Below are 20,898 nucleotides of genomic sequence, written 5' to 3'. Positions count from 1 at the left end.
CATGCTGTATACTATATGTGAGTTCATCGTCCCATGGTTCCTAAGTATCACCTTGTCCTGAACTGTATCTACTAATTACACGCTATATTGTATTTAACCTCTTTACACCTAGCTGAGGGCACAGGACAAACGCTGGACCGTGGCTGTCACTCATAATACAGGCTACCCAGAACAGCACTGTACGCCGTATGCTGCACATCTACACATTACTATGTGTATAAAGAAATCATTGCCCCAGCGCACTGACATTTTATCATCCTGCTTTCCAATGTGAATGGGTAGACCAGAGGGAAACCTTCAGCATTTCAGCTGCTGGGAAACTACAACTCCCAACATGCACACTTGCTCAGCTGTTCTGAGAAGTATGAGGATACTGGGAGTTGTAGTTTCAGAACAGCTGGAGTGCGGGAGGTTGCTGATCCCAGGGGCAGACCATAAACCCCACAGATGCTGGACCCTTTTATTATTTCCTCTGCCGCATCCCCTATAGTCACCCCTGGCAGGATAAATAGCATCAGCAACATTTCTGAAGTTTTATTTTGCAGTGAACAAATATTTTTCAGCGTGACTGCATCAAATAGAGCAAGGGAAAATTGCATTTTTTTCTTAAATTTAATTAACCATAAATCCATTCCTTAAGGGCCAATGTAATAGAGATCTGTCATTAGCTGTTGTAATTTAGTTTATTACCATGGCAATAAACTTAACATCAAGTCACAATACTGCAACAAGCTGAACTAAAACGGGAACAAAACTTGGTAAAACGAGTGGATTTTGTGAATGTCTTCCAGCAAAATTATATAGACCTAAAGCTACAGTACGGTCCAGAAAGTGGAGCTGCGTAACCCATTTCATACATTCGAGGGCCAATAAAATCTATACCAAACCTGTGATATTGTAGGCATTCGTATGTAGCATGCCATCAAATCTGCAGCCAAAAATCTGCTGTGTGTGAACCTAAAACAAGAGATTTTTGTGCTTTGATTGTCTAGACTGGAGCCAACTGTACAAAATCCCCAGCTGAGAGAGGCACTCGCCCTGTACGGGCTTTTAGGAGATGCCACACTACTACTAAAAAAATAAAAATAATAAAAAATAATAATGAGATGATGAAGGTGTTGCTGAAATGCGTGTTGGGGTGTGTGGTTCTCCTGATCACTTTATTTATGGGTATGTAATGATCATTGTACCCATTTACTGTTTAGCGATGACTTTAGCTTTAATCTTTGACTTTATATAGCTACCCCCCCCCCCCCCCCCCCCACTCCTATGGTGATTGTATTGTCATAATATCCCTCAGGTAACACAGCACCTTATATTGATGTGATCTCTATTTTTATCATGTTATGTATATGTATTTAATAAAGATTATTATTTTTTGAACTATAGAGACTCAGGTGTTTTTCTGTTTGTATTGAGTTGGCTCTTTTTCAGGGGATCAGATGTATTCTACCCCATTGTTTGGGTCTTTACCTGTTTTTGTGTTATGTAACCTTTATCTAATAACTACTTAAAAAAAAGTCTATTGGAAAACGCGTGAAAAAGTCACATCCAGAGCATGCTGTGATTTAAAAAAAAAAAATAAGCAAAGGGACAAAAAAAGTTTTAAAACATTCCTACATAAAAGCACAGGGCCAGATTTCTCATTACCATAGGCCACATTTGTGGAGAGAAAGAGTCGCAAACTGCATGTTTTCAATTTTTTAAAACCACTTGTTTTTCTCCGCTGCCCTCGCCACATTTATCATCTTCTACGCCAGTTTTCTAGCGCAGGAGAACACTGAAATGTAGTTTTCAGTTGAGTCGCACTAATTACCGGACGCCTGCAGTGAGTCTGCTTATCAGAGCTCGGGCTAAACTAAATCTCCCCCAAAGTGTAAGAGAAAGTTACTATAGACAGAGCTTACTATACATGGCACAATAAGAAAACAGGCTACAGTGAGGTTTGCTTAGCTCCAATTCACTACAGTGGGTGTTACCGAAGCAGTGGAGCGTGGACAACCCCTTTAAATGACTTTACTAATTACCACTGTAGCCTGTTTTCTTATTGAACCATTCATAGTAAGGCCCTATGGCTTGATGGAACACATTAAGGCTCATGCACATGGCTCATGCAAATTGCAGATCTGCAAAACACACACAATGGTTCTGTGCATTCTGCATAGTATGTCCTGCCCTCTGTAAGAACTACCTATTCTTAAAAGAATAGGACATGTTCTTTTTTTTTTTTCTTTTTTTTTTGCGGGGCCACGTTTGTATGTGTAGATGTGGACAGCACACTGGTACAAGAATAGGACATATTCTATTTTTTTTTTTTTTGTGGGGCTGTGGAATGGACATACAGATTTGTGGACAGCATCTTTTGCGGCCTCATTGAAATGAATGAGTCTGCATCCAATCCACCAAAAATGCGGATCAGATGCGGACCAAAACCACGACTGTGTGCATGAGCCCTAAGGTGGACATTTAAGCCTGCACCATTATTTGGATGACTGTCTCTGTAAAGAGGAACACTACCATCAAATGCTATAGAGGAACAGAGAATCCTGTAATAAAAGCTTGAGAGGCAGTAGAATACATTGTCAAATCCAACCGTGAATAAAGGCGAAAGCGCAGAAATACTATATAATATCTGCTTATGGGTACATCCAAATGTGGCAGATATGCTACGGATTTCCCGCCACCGATTTACATGTGGAAGTCGGCAGTACTTTACAGCACCAGCCACGTGGGGGAGATTTTAAGAAATCTCATCCGCATACAGCAACAAATCTGTAGTGTGAACTGACCCGCAGTGCAGATTTCTAATCCGCAGGATCAACAACCAACCGTGGATTTCTCCCTTTACAATGCACAGGATGAAACCCGCGGCAGATCCGTGGCCGTACCCAGAGGGGATTTCACACACAGCATGGATGAAATATAAAGGAGTCAACATGCACTTCAATCTTACCATATTCACAATGAAGTCCAAAGAACCCCGGAAGGCAATGACAGGTGTTGTTTCCATCAGCACAGCGTCCCCCATTCCTACAGGCACAGCCATCGGACAAATCTGGGGCAAACTCATGAGAGAGGGCAGATCACTAGAGTGTCATCATAGACAAAGTGAAGCGTCACTTATAACAATGGCTACACAGACAGCACATGTAGAATGTAATATCTTTATTACCTTTTTACTGTTCTCCCTCATTTTGCTGTTCATTTTTACTTCGTAAAGTGAAGAAAAAAATATTTTGCTCCATGAAAACCATTAACATGTAGGTTGGCTGCTGTTGATGGATGGTATAGCTTAGGGTACTTTCAAACTAGCGTTTTTCTTTTCCGGCGCTGAGTTCCGTCCTAGGGGCTCAAATCCGGAAAAGAACAGATTTTTCCCCATGTATTCTGAATGGAGAGTAATCCGTTCAGGATGTCTTCAGTTCAGTCTTTTTGACTGATCAGGCTTTTCAGAAAACCGTAGCATGTTGTATTTTTACCTCCGGCCAAAAATCCGGAACACTTTGACTGAACGCCGGATCCGGCCTTTTTCCCATTGACTTGCATTAACGCCGGATCCGGTGCCACGTGTTCCGTCAAACCAGAGTCGGCTTTTGCATGTTAAACCCGAAAAATCCATAAATGGCGGATCCGTTTTTTCCAATGCTTTTTTTCAGTGTGATAAAAAACCTGATTAGAATTCAAATTCTGTTTTCACACGTTTTTCCGGATCCGGCGGGCAGTTCCGGAGACGGAATTGAACGGCGGATTCAAACAACGCTAGTGTGAAAGTAGCCTAAGGGAGGACCTGTCAGTTCTCCTGACATGTCTGCTTAGTAACTGCTTGTACTTCCATGAAATGACAACGCTGGATCATATTTTCTTATAGCTCAGCATTGTGTCATTCCTCTATTACTCCTACTAGTTATTTAGTTGGGGTGCGACCCTACACAATCTGATACTGGCAACACTAATTGGATGAAAGGTCATTCACAGAAATAAAAAACATGTTCATTATTTCCACAGAATCCACAATGAAAAGCTATGGACTGACCCACAGATCCTCTTGTAAATGACACGTCTGATTCGCCATGGTAAATCCATGATGTGCGAACACAGGAGCATATTTGTTCCATCGTGTGCTGTTCGGGAGGTGGCTGTGCTGCGATAAAGAACCACGTGGCCGAACAGGTCACACCAGGACCTAATTAAACTAATGAGACAGCACTGTTTAAGATGGTCTGCACTGTTAGGGTCCATTCAAACGTCGAAAAAGCACAACAGTATGTGTTTTGCGGATCCGGCACTCTCATAGAAAAATGCCTTTTCTAGTCCACAAGAATAGGACATGTTCAATTTTTTGGGCGGAACGGAAGTGCGGATGCAGACAGCACATTCCGGCCTAATTGAAAATGAATGGGTCCGCACCTGTTCCGCAAAATTGCGGAACGGATGGGGACTCATTTTTCGGATGTGTGAATGGAACCTTAGGCCTCATGCACATGAACATGTGCAGCCGTTCCGTGCATTGGGGACGGCAATCTGCGGTCCCCAATGCAGGGGCAACATCCATGCGGTTTCCCTAGATGGATCCAGACCCATTCAACTTGAATGGGTCCATGATCCATCCGCACCAAGTGAATGGGTCTGCATCCGAGATGTGGTGCAAAAGCGGCTGGGGCCCGGCAGGCCATGGTCATGTGCATGAGCCCTAATACTGCCTCCAAATGCTTAAAAATCACAATGGTGCCGGTGGTAGATCTTGCTGTGGAATGTCATTGGTGTCCTCCGATAGCTATCTGACGATTGCCGGGATGGAACGCCTCCCTCCTGTGCAAATTGCAGTCCCCAATGCACGGAACGGCCGTGTGCATGAGCCCTTAGACTGCCAAATGATTGCTAGCAAGCGGTCATAGGAATACTTGTTAGCGATCATCTGCTAGAATATCTGGCAGTCATGGATTTGGAAGGGCAGACTGAGCGGCTGATTCTCGGGAAGGAAGCTTTCCTTCCCAACAGTCGGCTGCTCGTTCAGTGAAGGAGACCGCGCACTTACATGCAGCAATCTCCTTCACTGTATGAGGATGGGGGATCGCTATTGATTTCCCTAGTCTTCATAGAGAATCATTGCTTCTGGGCAGCAGATCGCTGTTTAGATCGCACGATCCGCTGCTCAGAAACCATGATTGGTGGTGCTTGCATGAACGACAAGATCACCCGATGAATGAGAGTTTCGCTTGTTCATCAGGTGATCAGTGGCACATTTACATGACCAGATGATCTGGACTATTATTGGTGCGTCTAAGGCTACTTTCACACCTGCGTTAGGTGCGGATCCATCTTGTATTTGCACAGACGGATCCGCACCTATAATGCAAATGCTTGTATCCGTTCAGAACGGATCCGTTTGCATTATTCTTTTAAAAAAAAGTCTAAGTCAAAACGGATCCATCCTGATTTACATTGAAAGTCAATGGTGGACGGATCCATTTTCAACTGCACCATATTGTGTCAGTGAAAACGGATCCGTCCCCATTGACTTACATTTTAAGTCAGGACGGATCCGTTTGGCTCCGGATCGCCAGGTGGACACCAAAACGCTGCAGGCAGTGTTTTGGTGTCCACCTGGCAGAGTAGAATGGAGGCGGAACGGAGCCAAACTGATGCATTCTGAACAGATCCTTATCCATTTAGAATGCATTGGGGCTGAACTGATCCGTTTTGAACCTTTTGTGAGAGCCCTGAAACGGATCTCCCAAACGGAATTCAAAACACCAGTGTGAAAGTAGCCTAAACCTTAATACACCCTTTACTGTATAACGTGGCCCTTTGCCTTCGCTAAAGGTTTATGTCAGTTTGACAGCAAAAATATGGCTACCTGCAGAAAGAACGGAATACAGAGCCTGACATGCACAGTATGTACGGTACAACATCGCACAGCGTCCAAAGAGCTGTAGAAAGGAATAGAAGAGAATAGTTTTTTTTTTCCCCAAGCCCATAAAGTGAACCCACCTAATCTAGCCCTAGGCAGCCGCCTAGCCCTCCTACCACATGTCCCAGCCTTGCCAACAAGACCCACTGTCCATTAACAGCAGGCATTACTAAGCCTAGACACATAATTCATTATTTTATATGAGTGCAGAAAAAAGGTATCAAGATATATTACAAAACGACAAGACTTAAAATGTGGTTGACTTTGAAGTAAGCGGTATGTATGCACCAACAGATAAGACTGTAAACCTTTCCATTTTAACATTATCCAGTGTTACTTCCCCCAACGATCACCTATTATTACCACAGATACTGATTTAAATGGATGCCAGTTCTCAACCCGAGGCGATCAGGGGATCCTCCACTGTTATGGCAGTGTCCACTGCAGACTGGGCACTGACAAAGATGATTGTCAGGAGTTGAAGCCCTCACAATGTCTGTTCGGACACAATGATTTGGCACCAGGGCACTGTCCAGTCATCACCAGCTTGCACAACAAGTTTTTTGCATTATTTCAATGCCAGGGCATTAACTACTTGTACATTTCAAATTTTCGTTTCATTTTCAGTCTGAGTCACTCATCAAAGACAGGGTTCAAGGGGATTATGGACAGGAAACTATTCTGCTTTTTAGTGCCAGCAAATGCCAGTCTATGTGCCCTCAGTGACTGCACAGACGACAGTGGACCCACAGTCTCAGTGTACAGACAGTTCCTGTTAAATTGTATATTAAAGGGGTTCTCTCACATCAGCAAATAGCATTTATTATGTAGAGAAAGTTAATACAAGGAACGTACTAATGTATTGTGATTGTCCATATTGCTTTTATCCTTTGCTGGCTGGATTAATTTTTTATTTTTTGTCAAATATGTTTTTATTGTTTTCAAACACAATTGACAATAGTACTATGCTTGTATATCAATAAGGTGTTAATTATGCAGTAAAAGATAGTACTTGACAAGTGTAATTATACTACAGTCGTGGCCAAAAGTTTTGAGAATTACATAAATATTGGAAATTGGAAAAGTTTTTATAATAGCAATTTGCATATACTCCAGAATGTTATTAAGGGTGATCAGATGAATTGCATAGTCCTTCTTTGCCATGAAAATGAACTTAATCCCCAAAAAACCTTTCCACTGCATTTAATTGCTGTCATTAAAGGACCTGCTGAGATTATTTCAGTAGTCGTCTTGTTAATTCAGGTGAGAATGTTGACGAGCACAAGGCTGGAGATCATTATGTCAGGCTGATTGGGTTAAAATGGCAGACTTGACCTGTTAAAAGGAGGGTGATGCTTGAAATCGTTGTTCTTCCATTGTTAACCATGGTGACCTGCAAAGAAACGCGTGCAGCCATCATTGCGTTGCATAAAAATGGCTTCACAGGCAAGGATATTGTGGCTACTAAGATTGCACCTCAATCAACAATTTATAGGATCATCAAGAACTTCAAGGAAAGAGGTTCAATTCTTGTTAAGAAGGCTTCAGGGCATCCAAGAAAGTCCAGCAAGCGCCAGGATTGTCTCCTAAAGAGGATTCAGCTGCGGGATTGGACTGCCACCAGTGCAGGGCTTGCTCAGGAATGGCAGCAGGTAGGTGTGAGCGCATCTGCACGCACAGTGAGGCGAAGACTTTTGGAAGATGGCCTGGTGTCAAGAAGGGCAGCAAAGAAGCCACTTCTCTCCAAAAAAAAACACCAGGGACAGATTGATCTTCTGCAGAAAATATGGTGAATGGACTGCTGAGGACCTGGGCAAAGTCATATTCTCCAATGAAGCCTCTGATTGTTTGGGGCATCAGGAAAAAGGCTTGTCCGGAGAAGAAAAGGTGAGCGCTAACATCAGTCCTGTGTCATGCCAACAGTAAAGCATCCTGAGACCATTCATGTGTGGGGTTGCTTCTCATCCAAGGGAGTGGGCTCACTCACAATTTTGCCCAAAAACACAGCCATGAATAAAGAATGGTACCAAAACACCCTCCAACAGCAACTTCTTCCAACAATCCAACAACAGTTGGGTGAAGAACAATGCATTTTCCAGCACGATGGAGCGCCGTGCCATAAGGCAAAAGTGATAACTAAGTGGCTCGGGGACCAAAACGTTGACATTTTGGGTCCATGGCCTGGAAACTCCCCAGATCTTAATCCCATTGAGAACTTGTGGTCAATCCTCAAGAGGTGGGTAATTCTGACAAACTCCAAGAAGTGATTATGAAAGAATGGGTTGCTATCAGTCAGGAATTGGCCCAGAAGTTGATTGAGAGCATGCCCAGTCGAATTACAGAGGTCCTGAAAAAGAAGGGCCAACACTGCAAATACTGACTCTTTGCATAAATGTCATGTAATTGTCGATAAAAGCCTTTGAAATGTATGAAGTGCGTGTAATTATATTTCACTACATCACAGAAACAACTGAAACAAAGATCTAAAAGCAGTTTAGCAGCAAACTTTGTGAAAACTAATATTTGTGTCATTCTCAAAACTTTTGGCCATGACTGTACAACAAAGTAGAAAAGAGCATGAAAAATAAAAGGAAGAATAAACATTTTCAACCATTGCCTTGTCTGTGTTTACTTTATGTATTGCACAGTATCCATTTATACCAATTTTGATGCCATCACATAGTAAAGCAATTCAAAGCAGTTCTAAGAAGTTCTGATACCCTATCAAACACTCCATTATGTGAAAATATTGGCAAACATTTAGTTAATTTGCAAATTTGTGTATTGCAGCCATTCCATTCCATGTTCCATGGGATCCATGGGATCCATTCCCATGTTCTTAAGAAAGAATCATGAGTATTTGATTGCCATCTAGTCAGCTCCTCCATACGACAGATTTGGTATGATTTTTTAAACCATTGTTTTACAGAAGGTGGTTGGGGTTGCAGCCATAACAGCGGAATTAGGCATTTAGCTGCTGCCAATAGGTCTGTTAACAGAGAGTTTTTTGACAGTCTATACTGTTGTGAAGGTAAGGCCAATAGTACCAACTCTGCCATCAGGTTGCTATTTGATGGGTCAAGCTGGATTCCATCATATTATAAACTGCTGGTTTCCATGGTTATGACCATGCTACAATCCATCAGCAGTGGTCGTGCTTGCACACTATAGGAAAAAGTGCCAGCCTCTCTGGTGGTGGGACCGTACATAGGCTACTGGTTTTATCATAGTGTGCAAGCATGACCACCACTGATGGATTGCAGGGTGGTCATAACCATGGAACGAGCAGTGTATAATGTGATGGGGAAAAATGAATCCAGCCGGCAAAGTAAGCAATATGGGTAATAACGATACACTAGTAAGGGGCTTATATTAACTTCCTCTTCATAATAAATGATGGTTTAAAAAATGTAGAATATTTTCCGTGGGACAACCACTTTAAAGTATAATCTGCATCCACCAATAAAACTATTCAGCTTTAGGGCTCATACACACAGGTGCTGAGTCTGTCCAGGTGTCCATGGTGGTCACAGGGATACCATCTCCACACACTGCTATACAGATGCCATCAGGCACAGCACAAATAGAAAGCAATGTATGTAAATGGAGACATACAGAGAAACAGCCGAGGCCGTATGTACTACTATCGAAGACCTATAGGCTATAAAAAACAGAGCTATAATATCGCCATAGTATTACAGTCTGCAGGTCAGTGTATATTTGAGAAGGAAGCCGCCTGACAATGGGGAAGCCGCCTGACAATGGGGAAACCAGCTTCCAATGAACTGGTGTTACAAGCATTTGTTCGACTGCATCTGCAGGACCTCTCCAGTCTCAGGACTCCATGTCTGCCAAGGCTCCATCCCCCATCACTGAGGGGTTTCCAGACTAAACCTGAGGCCCATCAGGCTAAAGACAATCTTAACTGGTCTAATTGAAGCTTCTCTCTGTTAACTTGCCGTGAACTATTCCCACAAGCAGTAACATACTGTCGATGAGAGCTACAAACACTTGCCTTTCTTGGCCTAGTAGGCTTCAGCCTGAAACCTGGACCAGACATTTTTGGAATCCAGTGACTTGCAGAACTGCTAAGCAGAGGCGGACTGGCCATAGACCCTACCGTGAAATTTCCCGGTTGTCCAATGCCCAAGGGGCGACCTGAGCCCTCCTCATGACTGCCAGGTGGATACATAATGATCATGCTGTGGTATTTGGTTCTGCTGGGGCAGTACTATGTGCTACACTACAGTATTAGTGGTCCCATCTATTTGTGTTTCCCTGCTTTCTGTGAATTTGGACCTGCCTACAGCATGGGGCCCCTTTTAGGCTTTTTCCAGGGCCACTTTAAGTTCCCAGTTCACCCGTGCTACTAGGTATGACTGAGCTCCATGCCAATAACCTACCACGTTGATTTTACTTCTCCTATAGGTAGAGCACTTCTGTACCTCATTACATAAACCCTGGTTCAAAATCTCAGCTTCCACTTAACCTAGTGTAACCCATGCATTATTACATGGACAACAGGTATTGCTACATGTCCCAAAATGTGTGGTTGCCTTTGGCATCTTCCAGCAATCACAGCTGATTGTCAATGGGTGAGAGAAGCTGGACCCATGGTGATCAGCTTATTGCTGTACCGCCTTCACTTCAATAGCGGCTGTCTTCTTGAGAAAAGCCCCTTGGGTTTCACACTTCATTGGTATTTTATGCAAAATGTCTCCATGTCTCTCCTGTGCATTATCGACAAATAAACACTGATGCACTAGGATTAGCTCCCGTTTTAGCATATTAATATTTAATATTTCAACCTTGGATAATTTTTATTTTTTTACTGCTGCACCACTATTGGATATTACGATTAGCGTTATGACTAGAGATGAGCGAATTTAATATTTTGAAATACATTCGCGCTTTGTTTACTGGTAAAAGGTGAATTGAGCTATGGATTCCGTTACCACGGACCATAATGCAATTCTATGACGGAATGCTAAAGGGAATGCCTTTAGCATTCCGTTATTCATTCCGTCATAACAGAATTTTATGGGATGCAAAACGGATCCGTTCCTGCATAACGGAAACGGGGCGGATCCGTTTTGCAGCCCATACACTTCTATTATGACAGAATGAATAACGGAATGCCTCTAAAGGCATTCCGTCATAGAATTGCGTTATGGTCCGTAGTAACGGTATCCATAACGCAATTCACCTTTTACCAGTAAACAAAGCGTGAACAAATTTCATAACCTGAAATTCGCTCATCTCTAGTTATGACGATGCACATAAAAGGGAAAGCTCACCTATACCCAAAGCTGGGATATATTCAGGTGTAATGGGAACTACAATGGCTGACTTAGAAAAACCCAAAAGATTTTAATTGAGGGCATTTTTTCTGTCTCTAGAGGATCTGTAATAACCTAGAGGATACTCACGGTTCTCACAGTGGATCCCAGTATACGCTGCAGGACAATCACACAAATACGCATCCTCTGATTCTCTGCATACGCCATCGTTCTGACATGGAGAGGAGGAGCATGGTCCTGGAAGATCCAAGATCTCTAGAACATAAAGGAGAGATGATAATGTAGAGAAAGTACAAGATTCACTTGAGGTACTGCTGGGTGTTACCAGTAGATAGTGTGTATGACTCTATCCAATCAGTGCTGCTGGTGTTAACTTGTGCAGTGACACCCCCCTGACTGGTGACACCCATCTGTACCTTTACTGCAAGCTGCTGATGATCCATTCATAAACCTCTAGCAGAAATAACAGAGGAATAGTACAACATAAAGTCATAGGAATAGATGCTCCAGAATTGTTATTACATGGGGAATGCATGAAGCTATTAACACAGACATGTCAGGAGCGGTGACAGGTCCTCTTTAAGCATGTTATAGAGCAGGAGATGCTGAGCAGATTGATACACAATTTTGTAGTATAAGTTATAATCTAGCCATTTAAATCTCATGCTCATTCTATGCTTAGGAGTCCAGTAGGTGGTTCATCACTAATACTCCTACTGGACTCCTAGGCTCTGAATCAGCAGAGATTTAAATGAATAAATTACAGGTTATACTGATTCTTTTCTCGAAAAACTACACATCAATCTGCTCAACTCCTTCTGCTCTGTAATCTGCAGATTAGACTTGAGTGCTCAATGTAATAGATTCCTTTAAGAAATCAGAGATACCAACAAGCAGAAGAATGGAGCAAAAAGATTTGAACAGTTTAAGGAACACAATGTTATAATATTGAGGAATTAGGAGAAATGTTATAATCCAATAAACACATCTCTCATATTACACCAGCTAAATATATTGGAATAAAATGCTAACTCTTAGTATTTACTGGAAGTTCTAGATGAGTAAATACTTCTTGATCGGGTGAGTCATAGAACAACCAAAACTGAAAAGGTCAGTCACAATTCATGTTCCTCGGTTCCAGGCAGTTAATAAACATACAAAAAATGTTTTTTTGCAAACAGATTCAGCAATTATCTAAATCCATACTTTGAAAGTTTGCTGAAACAACGCTTCATGAAGTCCTTTCACGCAGAACCAAACACTATGATTATAAAGGCTATTTGATGGCTTCGGATTCTTCTTTGCAGAAATGTTTCGGGATGGAAAATGTCGTTTTATGGTGCACCATAATAATAGAACGTGAGGAGCTATATGTAGGTAGGACTGCAGTGTGATTGTCAGCTCTGCTCTCAAGTCCTGTGCTGGAAGATCTCTGCACGCAGCTCTGCAGCCCCAGTGTAAAAATAGTGCAGCTATTCAACACAATTCATGCTTGGAATGAACCACTAGTTACTGGACTACACAGAAATTTTAGAGGATTTCCACCAAAACATAAAATGATTATATTTTATAAATCAGAAGTTACGGTAATAGTTAAAAGTTTGGTATTTTTTACTTACTGCCATGTTTCTATGAATGCTTTATTAATAAAAATGAGGCACACTGTGCTAATTCATAAGTGATAACCAAGGATCTTGTGCTGTAGCCATTTCCTTTTAATTTTTAAAAATGTACACACTTGGAAACACACTCCTGTCTGCATACCCAGTACAGCATATGTCATAGACCAGTGGTGGTGAACCTATGACACGGGTGCCAGAGGCGGCACTCTGAGTCCTCTCTGTGGGCACCCGCACCCTGGAAAAAGTCTATGGTGTACCAATATGCCTTAGACTTCTCCTGCCCTTCATCAGCGCAGGGCACACTATGAACAGCGCAGGCAGCGCACTGAATGTAGGCAGGATATTGTAGCTAAATGATAAAGTACATGGAAGATATACAATTGGACTGTAATATTAAGGTAAATTGCTGTGTTGGCACTTTGCAATAAATATGTGGGTTTTGGGTTGCAGTTTTGGCGCGCGGTCTCTAAAAAGTTCGCCATCACTGTCATAGACCATTACATTTTCCCGGAAATGAGTTAACACAGCCCCCCAGAAATCAGGACGTTACAGTGAAGATACCAGGCTTTATCTGTGTGTATAGTGTTGCTATCTTATCTAGACCTGCAACAGTATAATAGCTATGTAATTGATTAAATAGTGGTTGACTCTTTATATAAAGCAAATTGGGACATTCCTGCGGCCTCCTACTGGGATTTGGCTGTTAAAATAGAACATAAAGACTATGCTTCACCGTTCCGTAATTACCTTATGAGATGGACAACCACGTCTTTGTGTCCGAAATGTACTGAAATACTACTATGGATGCTGATCCAAACCATTGTTTCTGGGGCTGCCTACCTATTCAATAGAAATAGGTGGAAACATTTGCTAGGACTCATTTACTAAATTTCGTCCCTTTAAAGAGTTCCTGTCCCCTATCTTGACATACTTGCCTTAATAGCGTCATGCATTCGCCATGTAATAAAAATTCTGGAGCATCTATTCCTATGGCTCTATGTTGTGCCATTCCTGTATTATTCCTACTAGAAGTTATGAATGAATTGCCAGCAGTCTGCAGTAAGGGTACAGAGGGGTGATAACCAGTTGGGGGAAGGTGTACCTGCAGTCTGACAATGGCAGCACTGATTGGATAGAGTAAGATTGTGCAGGTACACACCCCCAACTGGTTACCTCCCCTCTGTACCCTTACTGCAGACTGCTAGCAATTCATTCATAACTTCTAGTTGAAATAATAAAGGAATGGCGCAACATAGAGCCATAGGAATAGATGTTCCGGGATTGTTATTACACGCGGAATGCATAAAGCTATTAAAACAGCATGTAAAGAGTGGTGAAAGATCCTCTTTAACTCCGGAATGGGCAATATTTGGTCACATTGACCATGATACATATCCCAGTACGAGAGCAGCCAAAATAAAATGTATAATTTCAGCCCTCAAATCCATTCTGTAGAAGAGGCATTCCCCACTCTTAGTCTATTCCTTCAAAAATATATTTCGAATGGATTGGGTAAATGCAACACATCAAAATGAGGTTAAGGTTAAAAACATTTTACTTTATATGAATCATTTATAAAGATCTTACTGTTGAGAATCAAACAGAAACTACGGGATTGTTTCCAATATACAACTTGGTATCTGGAGCAATGCATTAATTCTGGTTTATTACTGTAATTGTTGGATTGCTGAACGCATTGTAGTTTGGTGTCTTGAGCTTTGCACTACTTATCGGGAGGAGGTCTGAGTGCCACAAATATTTGCCCCCCCTTTTTTTATCCAGTTCTGCCTCCGTTATTTTCCTTCCCCTTATTCCAGAGTCACACTTCAAACAATGTGCTATTAATGTTTGCATATTTCAGTACTGATCTTCTATGTAGATTTAACAAATATGCATAATTTATTTCACTGTGCCTCATTTGTCCCGAGTCCTCTCTGATGTATTTAAATATGTGAATAAATAGCCAATCATCTAACGAAAATAACATAACTGTGCTCACCTTGACTCTATACAGCAAAGCTGATAAATGAGCCACGGACATCCTATTGTGTCTGCTCTAGTGCCAGTCTTAGAACTGAAATATTTCCATATCTTTATAACGAAAAGTCACAAAAACGGCAACAAAACATGAATAAAAAAGTCCTTTAAAATCGTACCTCCAATTATAAACAACTGCATAAATCATCAGTACAAACGAAAATAAGAGGCTTGTACTATTGATTTATGCTTCTTTTTTCACTTATCAGGCTCCCCCCACCTTCTTAATTGCTCACTTTCTCTAAATTCACTGATAGAATCCATATACAGAGAGAAGATAGACTATCAAGTTTACTAAAAGCTTGTATTACATCTGCAGCCCATAGAGGTTTGTGTAGGGGGAGGAGGGAAGGGTACAGAGTGAGAGGAAAGCACAGACACATGGAAACCTACGGAAGTCTCCATTAAAGGGGTTATCCAAGACTATAAAATGCCCCTCATATGCCTGGGCCCCTCACAATGAATCTACTTACCTGGCTCCCTGCGTCGCTCCTGGTCCCCGCACCACCGCTGCTGCTTCTCCCCTTGCGCGGATGAAAACATCCGGTGTCGGGGGGAGCAGCCAATGGCAGGTGGTAGCAGGGACGAGCCTCCCTGGCGTCACCCGCAATGCTAGGGAGGCTCGTCCCCATCTGCCATTGGCTGCTCCTCCCCCCCCGACACCGGATGTTTTAATCCGCGCATGGGGAGAAGCAGCAGCGGTGGTGCGGGGACCAGGAGAGGCGCAGGGAGCCAGGTAAATACTGTATATTCAATGTAAAGGGCCCGGCATATGGGGGAGCTTTTTATAGTCTTGGATAACACTTTAAGTTTAGCAAGGAAACCAATTCCCTGTAGAATCAGCATGGAGGACATATCACATGTGTACTGAGATCAGAAACTGCCTCTGTGTGTGTCTCTGGATCTCTTTCACTCTGCTCCTTCCCCTCCCTACTCCCCTACGCAGACCTCTATGGGCTAAGGCTATAATCTGATACTTCAGCATGCTATCAATTAGTCTCTTCTATGGATATGGATTCTATGTTTCAAAAAGTGTTTACTGACAAAATAACTTGAATAAAAGATCACAGGGTATGTCAAAAGTTACATCCACTAACAATGCTCGCTTGCTATGTTACCACTTCAGACTAAGTTTTGAATATATATAAAATATATTTTGCATTAACAATTCCTGCGGCAATAACTATGTGGATCTAGGTCGTAAGATGTGTTATCAGGGAGAACCAGGTGACGGATCAGGTATATGTGGACTAGACATAAATATCTTCAGTTCTTATTATTGGGTCAGTCCCAAGAGTAATATTACCAGTATGGGTGGACCAATACAACCAGCACAAGCTATACACAGCAGAATTGTATTCCATTATACACTGAATATGAAGAATTATTAGGGCACTTCTCACCTGTCTCACAATGTACTCCAGTAAATTCGGTGTTGCACAAACAGACGTAACCATCGCCCATGTCCTCGCAGGTACCACCATTGACACAAGGTGAGGACAAGCAAGGCCTGAACTCTAGCGATGGGAAAATAACACAAAACAGCTCATAGTCTTATGTAATAATAACATAAGCAGAAGTGTGACGACTGGAAAAGACACAGTAAATCACAGTACGAGGACTTCGCCATGAATGTATTTAAAGGGCATTTGTACCTATGAACCTGGATGACCTGTTACATGTGCACTTGCCGCTGAAGACATCTGTGTTGGTCCCATGTTCATATGTGTCCGCATTACTGAGAAAAATTGTGTTTTAATATATGCAAATGAGCCTCTAGGAGCCACGGGGGCGTTGCTGTTACACCTAGATCCTCAGGTCTCCGCAATGCAGGCAAGTATGAACATGGGACCAACACAGATGCCTGCAGCTGCTGACAGATGTCCTATAATTAGATTATTTCTTTTTCATTTCTGCACAGATAACAGGAACACTTACAGTATGTAGTGATATTTATAAAAATAATTGTTGGTTGATCAGTTGGTCACAGATTTACACATTAGATAGCTCTCGGACAATTTGGTTATTCCTCCCAACTCCCCGATACACACGTTCAGCTCGGCATGCGTGCATGTTTTTTCTGTTTGTCCCATGAGGTATTGGGCACATTGAGATCGATGCCCAATGCTTCTATCCACCGACATCTGTGTAGCCCCCATACACATTAGAATGGAGGTTTGGACGACACTTTTTCTTAGTGTCTATAGGGGCCTTTAGTGTGAACATTAGTAAGGCAAGCTAACTCAAGACATGCGTTTTGAAGAGTGATGATTTGCAATTACTTTGCTACAAAGTAAAAAAAAGTAAAAATAAAATGCAATAAAAAATGATAGTTGCTTTAAAGGGAACCTGTCACCAGTTTTATGGTGTCCTAACTAAGGGCAACATAAATACGTGACTGATTCTCTTAGCAAAATGCTGGGTCACTTTCTTTAATTGACCCAGTCAATCTGCCAACATCTTGTATTTAAAAGCTCCAGCTGATAATGATGAGTCCTGAATATTCATGAGCTCCTGACTCTCCCCGCCTACCTGCTGCTGATTGACAGTTATTTTCCATATGAATCAGCAGCAGGTGGGCAGGGGAGTGGCTATAGCTGTTAATTAAATAAACGCTGGACTCAATGACATCACACTGGACTCAAATCAGCTCATTAGCATGCGGCATGTGGCATCTTTGTGTGTATATTATGAGGTAACCATCTGTCACACCAGTAAGTGAATACATCTAAGGTACTTTTTAGTAGTTAATGATTGTATATCATTAGTTAGATTATAATCAAATATCCACATGACAGGTTCCCTTTAACTTTCACTCACCAGTCTCGCAGTGTTTCCCGGTGAATCCCCATGTACACACACAGCTGTAGCCATCAACTTGATCTTTGCACATTCCACCATTCAGACATGGAGAGGAGGAACAAGGTCTGACTTCTAGAAAATTATAAAGAGAAAGGGTAAAAAACATTATTTAAAGGTACATTACCATAATTCTTTTCACATATTAATAGTCTGTATCTGAATATTCTAAAAATGTTGGGGATTTTTTTACAAAAACTAGTGCATGGTTTAAGGATATAATTTTTTGAAGTCACTCCATGTATTCTACAGTACTTACTGTCCAGATATTTAAAAGGGCTGTGCCATGAACTACTTTACTCTAAAGTTTATTTTCATCAATTGCTCTGGCTCCCATTCCTCCTTAGGCCTCTTGCACATGAACGTTGTGTGCCCCTGGCCGTATTGCGGCACGCATACAGCGTGCACTCTGCATCACGGATGCGGACCCATTCCCTTGAATGCGTCTGCAATCACGGAGATGCAGAACGGAAACACGGATCGGAACCCCACGGACCCATTCAGTTGAATGGGTCTTGATCCGTCCCGGCAGCTCCACGGACGTTGCCCATGCATTGGGGACCGCAAATTGCGGTCCCCAATGCACAGAACGGATGCACAACATTCGTGTGCACGAGGCCTAAGGCTGTTTTTTTTTTTATTATTTCAAATTTACCTCATTTGCAGTTTTCTCTTATCCCCCATGCTTGAATACTACATCCTGGTTTGTCATCTGTCTCACTATCCCATCATGCCTTAGGGCAGGAGATGTATCGTGACATCAGTAGATCATGTGACACTAACCACGCCCCTTGTTCTGACCAATCACCCATGTGCATCCTACATCACAAGGCTCCAATGTAGGACGTAACCTTCAGCAATTGAACATCAAAACAGATTTGCCACAGGGTGCAATGGTAGGCTGAGGACTTTAGAATAAGGCAGTTTTGATAAATGGTGGTATTTGGAGAAAGTGATAGAACAGCAATATCTCTTGGATGGGATACATTTATATTAGTGGCACAACCCCTTTAATTTCCTCCTTTGTTTGGACTTAGCAAAGCAAACAGCCTCGCTGGACTTTCTCAGTCAGACCATTCACTGCGACCAGAGACGGAAGGAGGATGATTGACTCAATTAGAGCCTCACACATAACACCGATAAGTACAATGCTCTTCTGTAGACATCTTTATCTAGGCCTACCAAGAGAACAATACAGCTGTTATACTGTTATCCTAGTTCTACTAATCTACTATTATGCTAACAGATACCATATTCTCTCACAGCAGCAGTAAACTAAATATTGGAATACCTATCTATAAAGGAGTTTTATCTCTCTAGGCTGACTGCTACAGAAGGAGAATATTTAGTATTTAATTTTAATTTAATTGGTAGAATGTTGCCATAATAAACACAAAAACAGCCCAAAATTATATAAAAAATATTTCCTATGAATACAACCCATGCTTCCTAATGTAGTAATATTATTTGAAGGTGTACAAGGAAAGCCAAGAAACAGTAATGGACAGGATCTAAAGTGGTTGTTTTAGGACAGACGTTGATGGCATATGACTACACCACAAAAGCAGCATGTCATCTTGTATCCCGCTAATTCCACTTCCTCTGGATAAGAAAGCCAAAGGAAGCCATCAGGAGCATTGTCCTGGAGCCACTGACACTTGTTCTAGCAACTTGTGAGGAAGGCGCAGACAGACCCTTGACAATCCGATACTGGTGGCCTATCCCAGCAATACGTAACCACTGTCTGTCTTCAGACAACTCATTTTATAAGGGTTTTCTGTGACTTTTTTCCTCAATATAGGCCATGAATATCTGACCTGTGAGGGTCAACACATGCACGATGGAGAAGGTATGGATGACAAGGAATATTGGTTTCACTGCAAGCAAAATTACATTACTAAACATTACTAATTGTTTATATAGTGAAATGGGCAGTCACAGACGATCCCATGTCCATTACTACTAATAGGAAGCAGTAAAACCCAGCAAGATTTTTTTTCCCATACACCGGGTCAACTGGTGACTATCTCCAGAGGGACCGTATGCCTTGGTGGGGTCAGATAAAGCACAGAGAGGTGTACACATTGCTGACTACTGAGACATAAAGGAACTTCCCATGGAAGCGCATAACGTCTTTCTATTAAGAAAGCTTGTTCTTGTAGATGTAGAGGGGTTGTGTACTGAGCTCAGTACAATATTTGGAAATCGGCGAGTTAGCAATGTACCAGTTATGATGCACCTGTATGGAGTTCACTTTTTATGACCTGTATTAACTTATTATGGTATCTATTGAATAATTGTGAATGATGAATTTTAATGACTTTAATACTGGTGTACTGTTATATGGTAGAATTTACCATTTCGTATACTCTATATGAAAGAAATGGTTTTAACACTATGATTTTTTTTATCAATTATGGATATTAATCATTATTTATTAATTGCTCAGTGTTACGCATACCTTGTCTAAATGCTTACTGATTTGTAAGTCATTCTACTTGAGGAAGGCCCCATTTGCATATATGGTTAAATGAAGGATCCTTTTTTTCACCTACTATAGTCTCTACCTAAGTATGCTATGGAGTCATGAGCCAAGGAGGATTTGCACCCTTTTTCTTCTTGTTTGGGGTGCTATGTCTTATCTTTTTATATGGTTATGTTTAAACTAAAAGGTTTCTAGAAACCAAAAATATAACAGCTAGAAGTGGAGTTTACCATTTTCACAGTGCATCCCGGTGAATCCTTGCGCACAAACACATATATAAGTGCTTCCCACGTCTCTGCACACACCCCCATTCAGGCAAGGAGATGAAGAACAAGGCCTGATTTCTTGGATAAATGAGAAAGAAAATGATAACATTATTTGAATAATATTCCTTTACTGCAGCAGATCAATGATGCTCAATCACTGATAAATAAAACTACTATGCATAGTCATATGACACCTGGAGAATAGAAAGGCGGGGGTCTGGACTGCATCTACATATGGAATAAATAAGCCCTTTAACACCAATCCCGGTCATTGAATATGCCACGGTCCAGCGGTTAGACACAGGGAGGGGCATTCTTCGTGGCAAAATCACAGGGCCCATATTGGCTGCTATGACAGCCAGGAGGCTATAAAGGCAAAGCTGCCTGCGAAGCTGCGCCCAAGGCGTGGCATGACAGG

At 41.8% G+C, this 20,898-nt stretch overlaps 1 protein-coding gene across 4 annotated transcripts in view; it reads right to left on the bottom strand.

The window, feature by feature from the left end:
• SNED1 (sushi, nidogen and EGF like domains 1) overlaps positions 1–20,898 on the bottom strand; it is a 149,209-nt gene that overhangs the window by 44,739 nt on the left and 83,572 nt on the right. For 3 of the 4 annotated variants that reach the window (XM_044290709.1, XM_044290711.1, XM_044290712.1), the window contains 5 exons: positions 20,445–20,558; positions 17,691–17,804; positions 16,274–16,387; positions 11,341–11,466; positions 2,954–3,055 (listed from right to left, as the gene is read on the bottom strand). In XM_044290709.1, the coding sequence (XP_044146644.1) occupies positions 2,954–3,055; positions 11,341–11,466; positions 16,274–16,387; positions 17,691–17,804; positions 20,445–20,558 (570 nt within the window). The remainder of the gene's footprint in view (positions 1–2,953; positions 3,056–11,340; positions 11,467–16,273; positions 16,388–17,690; positions 17,805–20,444; positions 20,559–20,898) is intronic. The other variant, XM_044290710.1, reaches the window with a different exon arrangement.

Source organism: Bufo gargarizans, chromosome 4 (assembly GCF_014858855.1).
Source record: "Bufo gargarizans isolate SCDJY-AF-19 chromosome 4, ASM1485885v1, whole genome shotgun sequence".
In the NCBI taxonomy this organism is placed as follows: Eukaryota; Metazoa; Chordata; class Amphibia; order Anura; family Bufonidae; genus Bufo; species Bufo gargarizans.
Note: the sequence above shows the minus strand (reverse complement) of the source record. Positions and strands in the feature narration are given on the sequence as shown.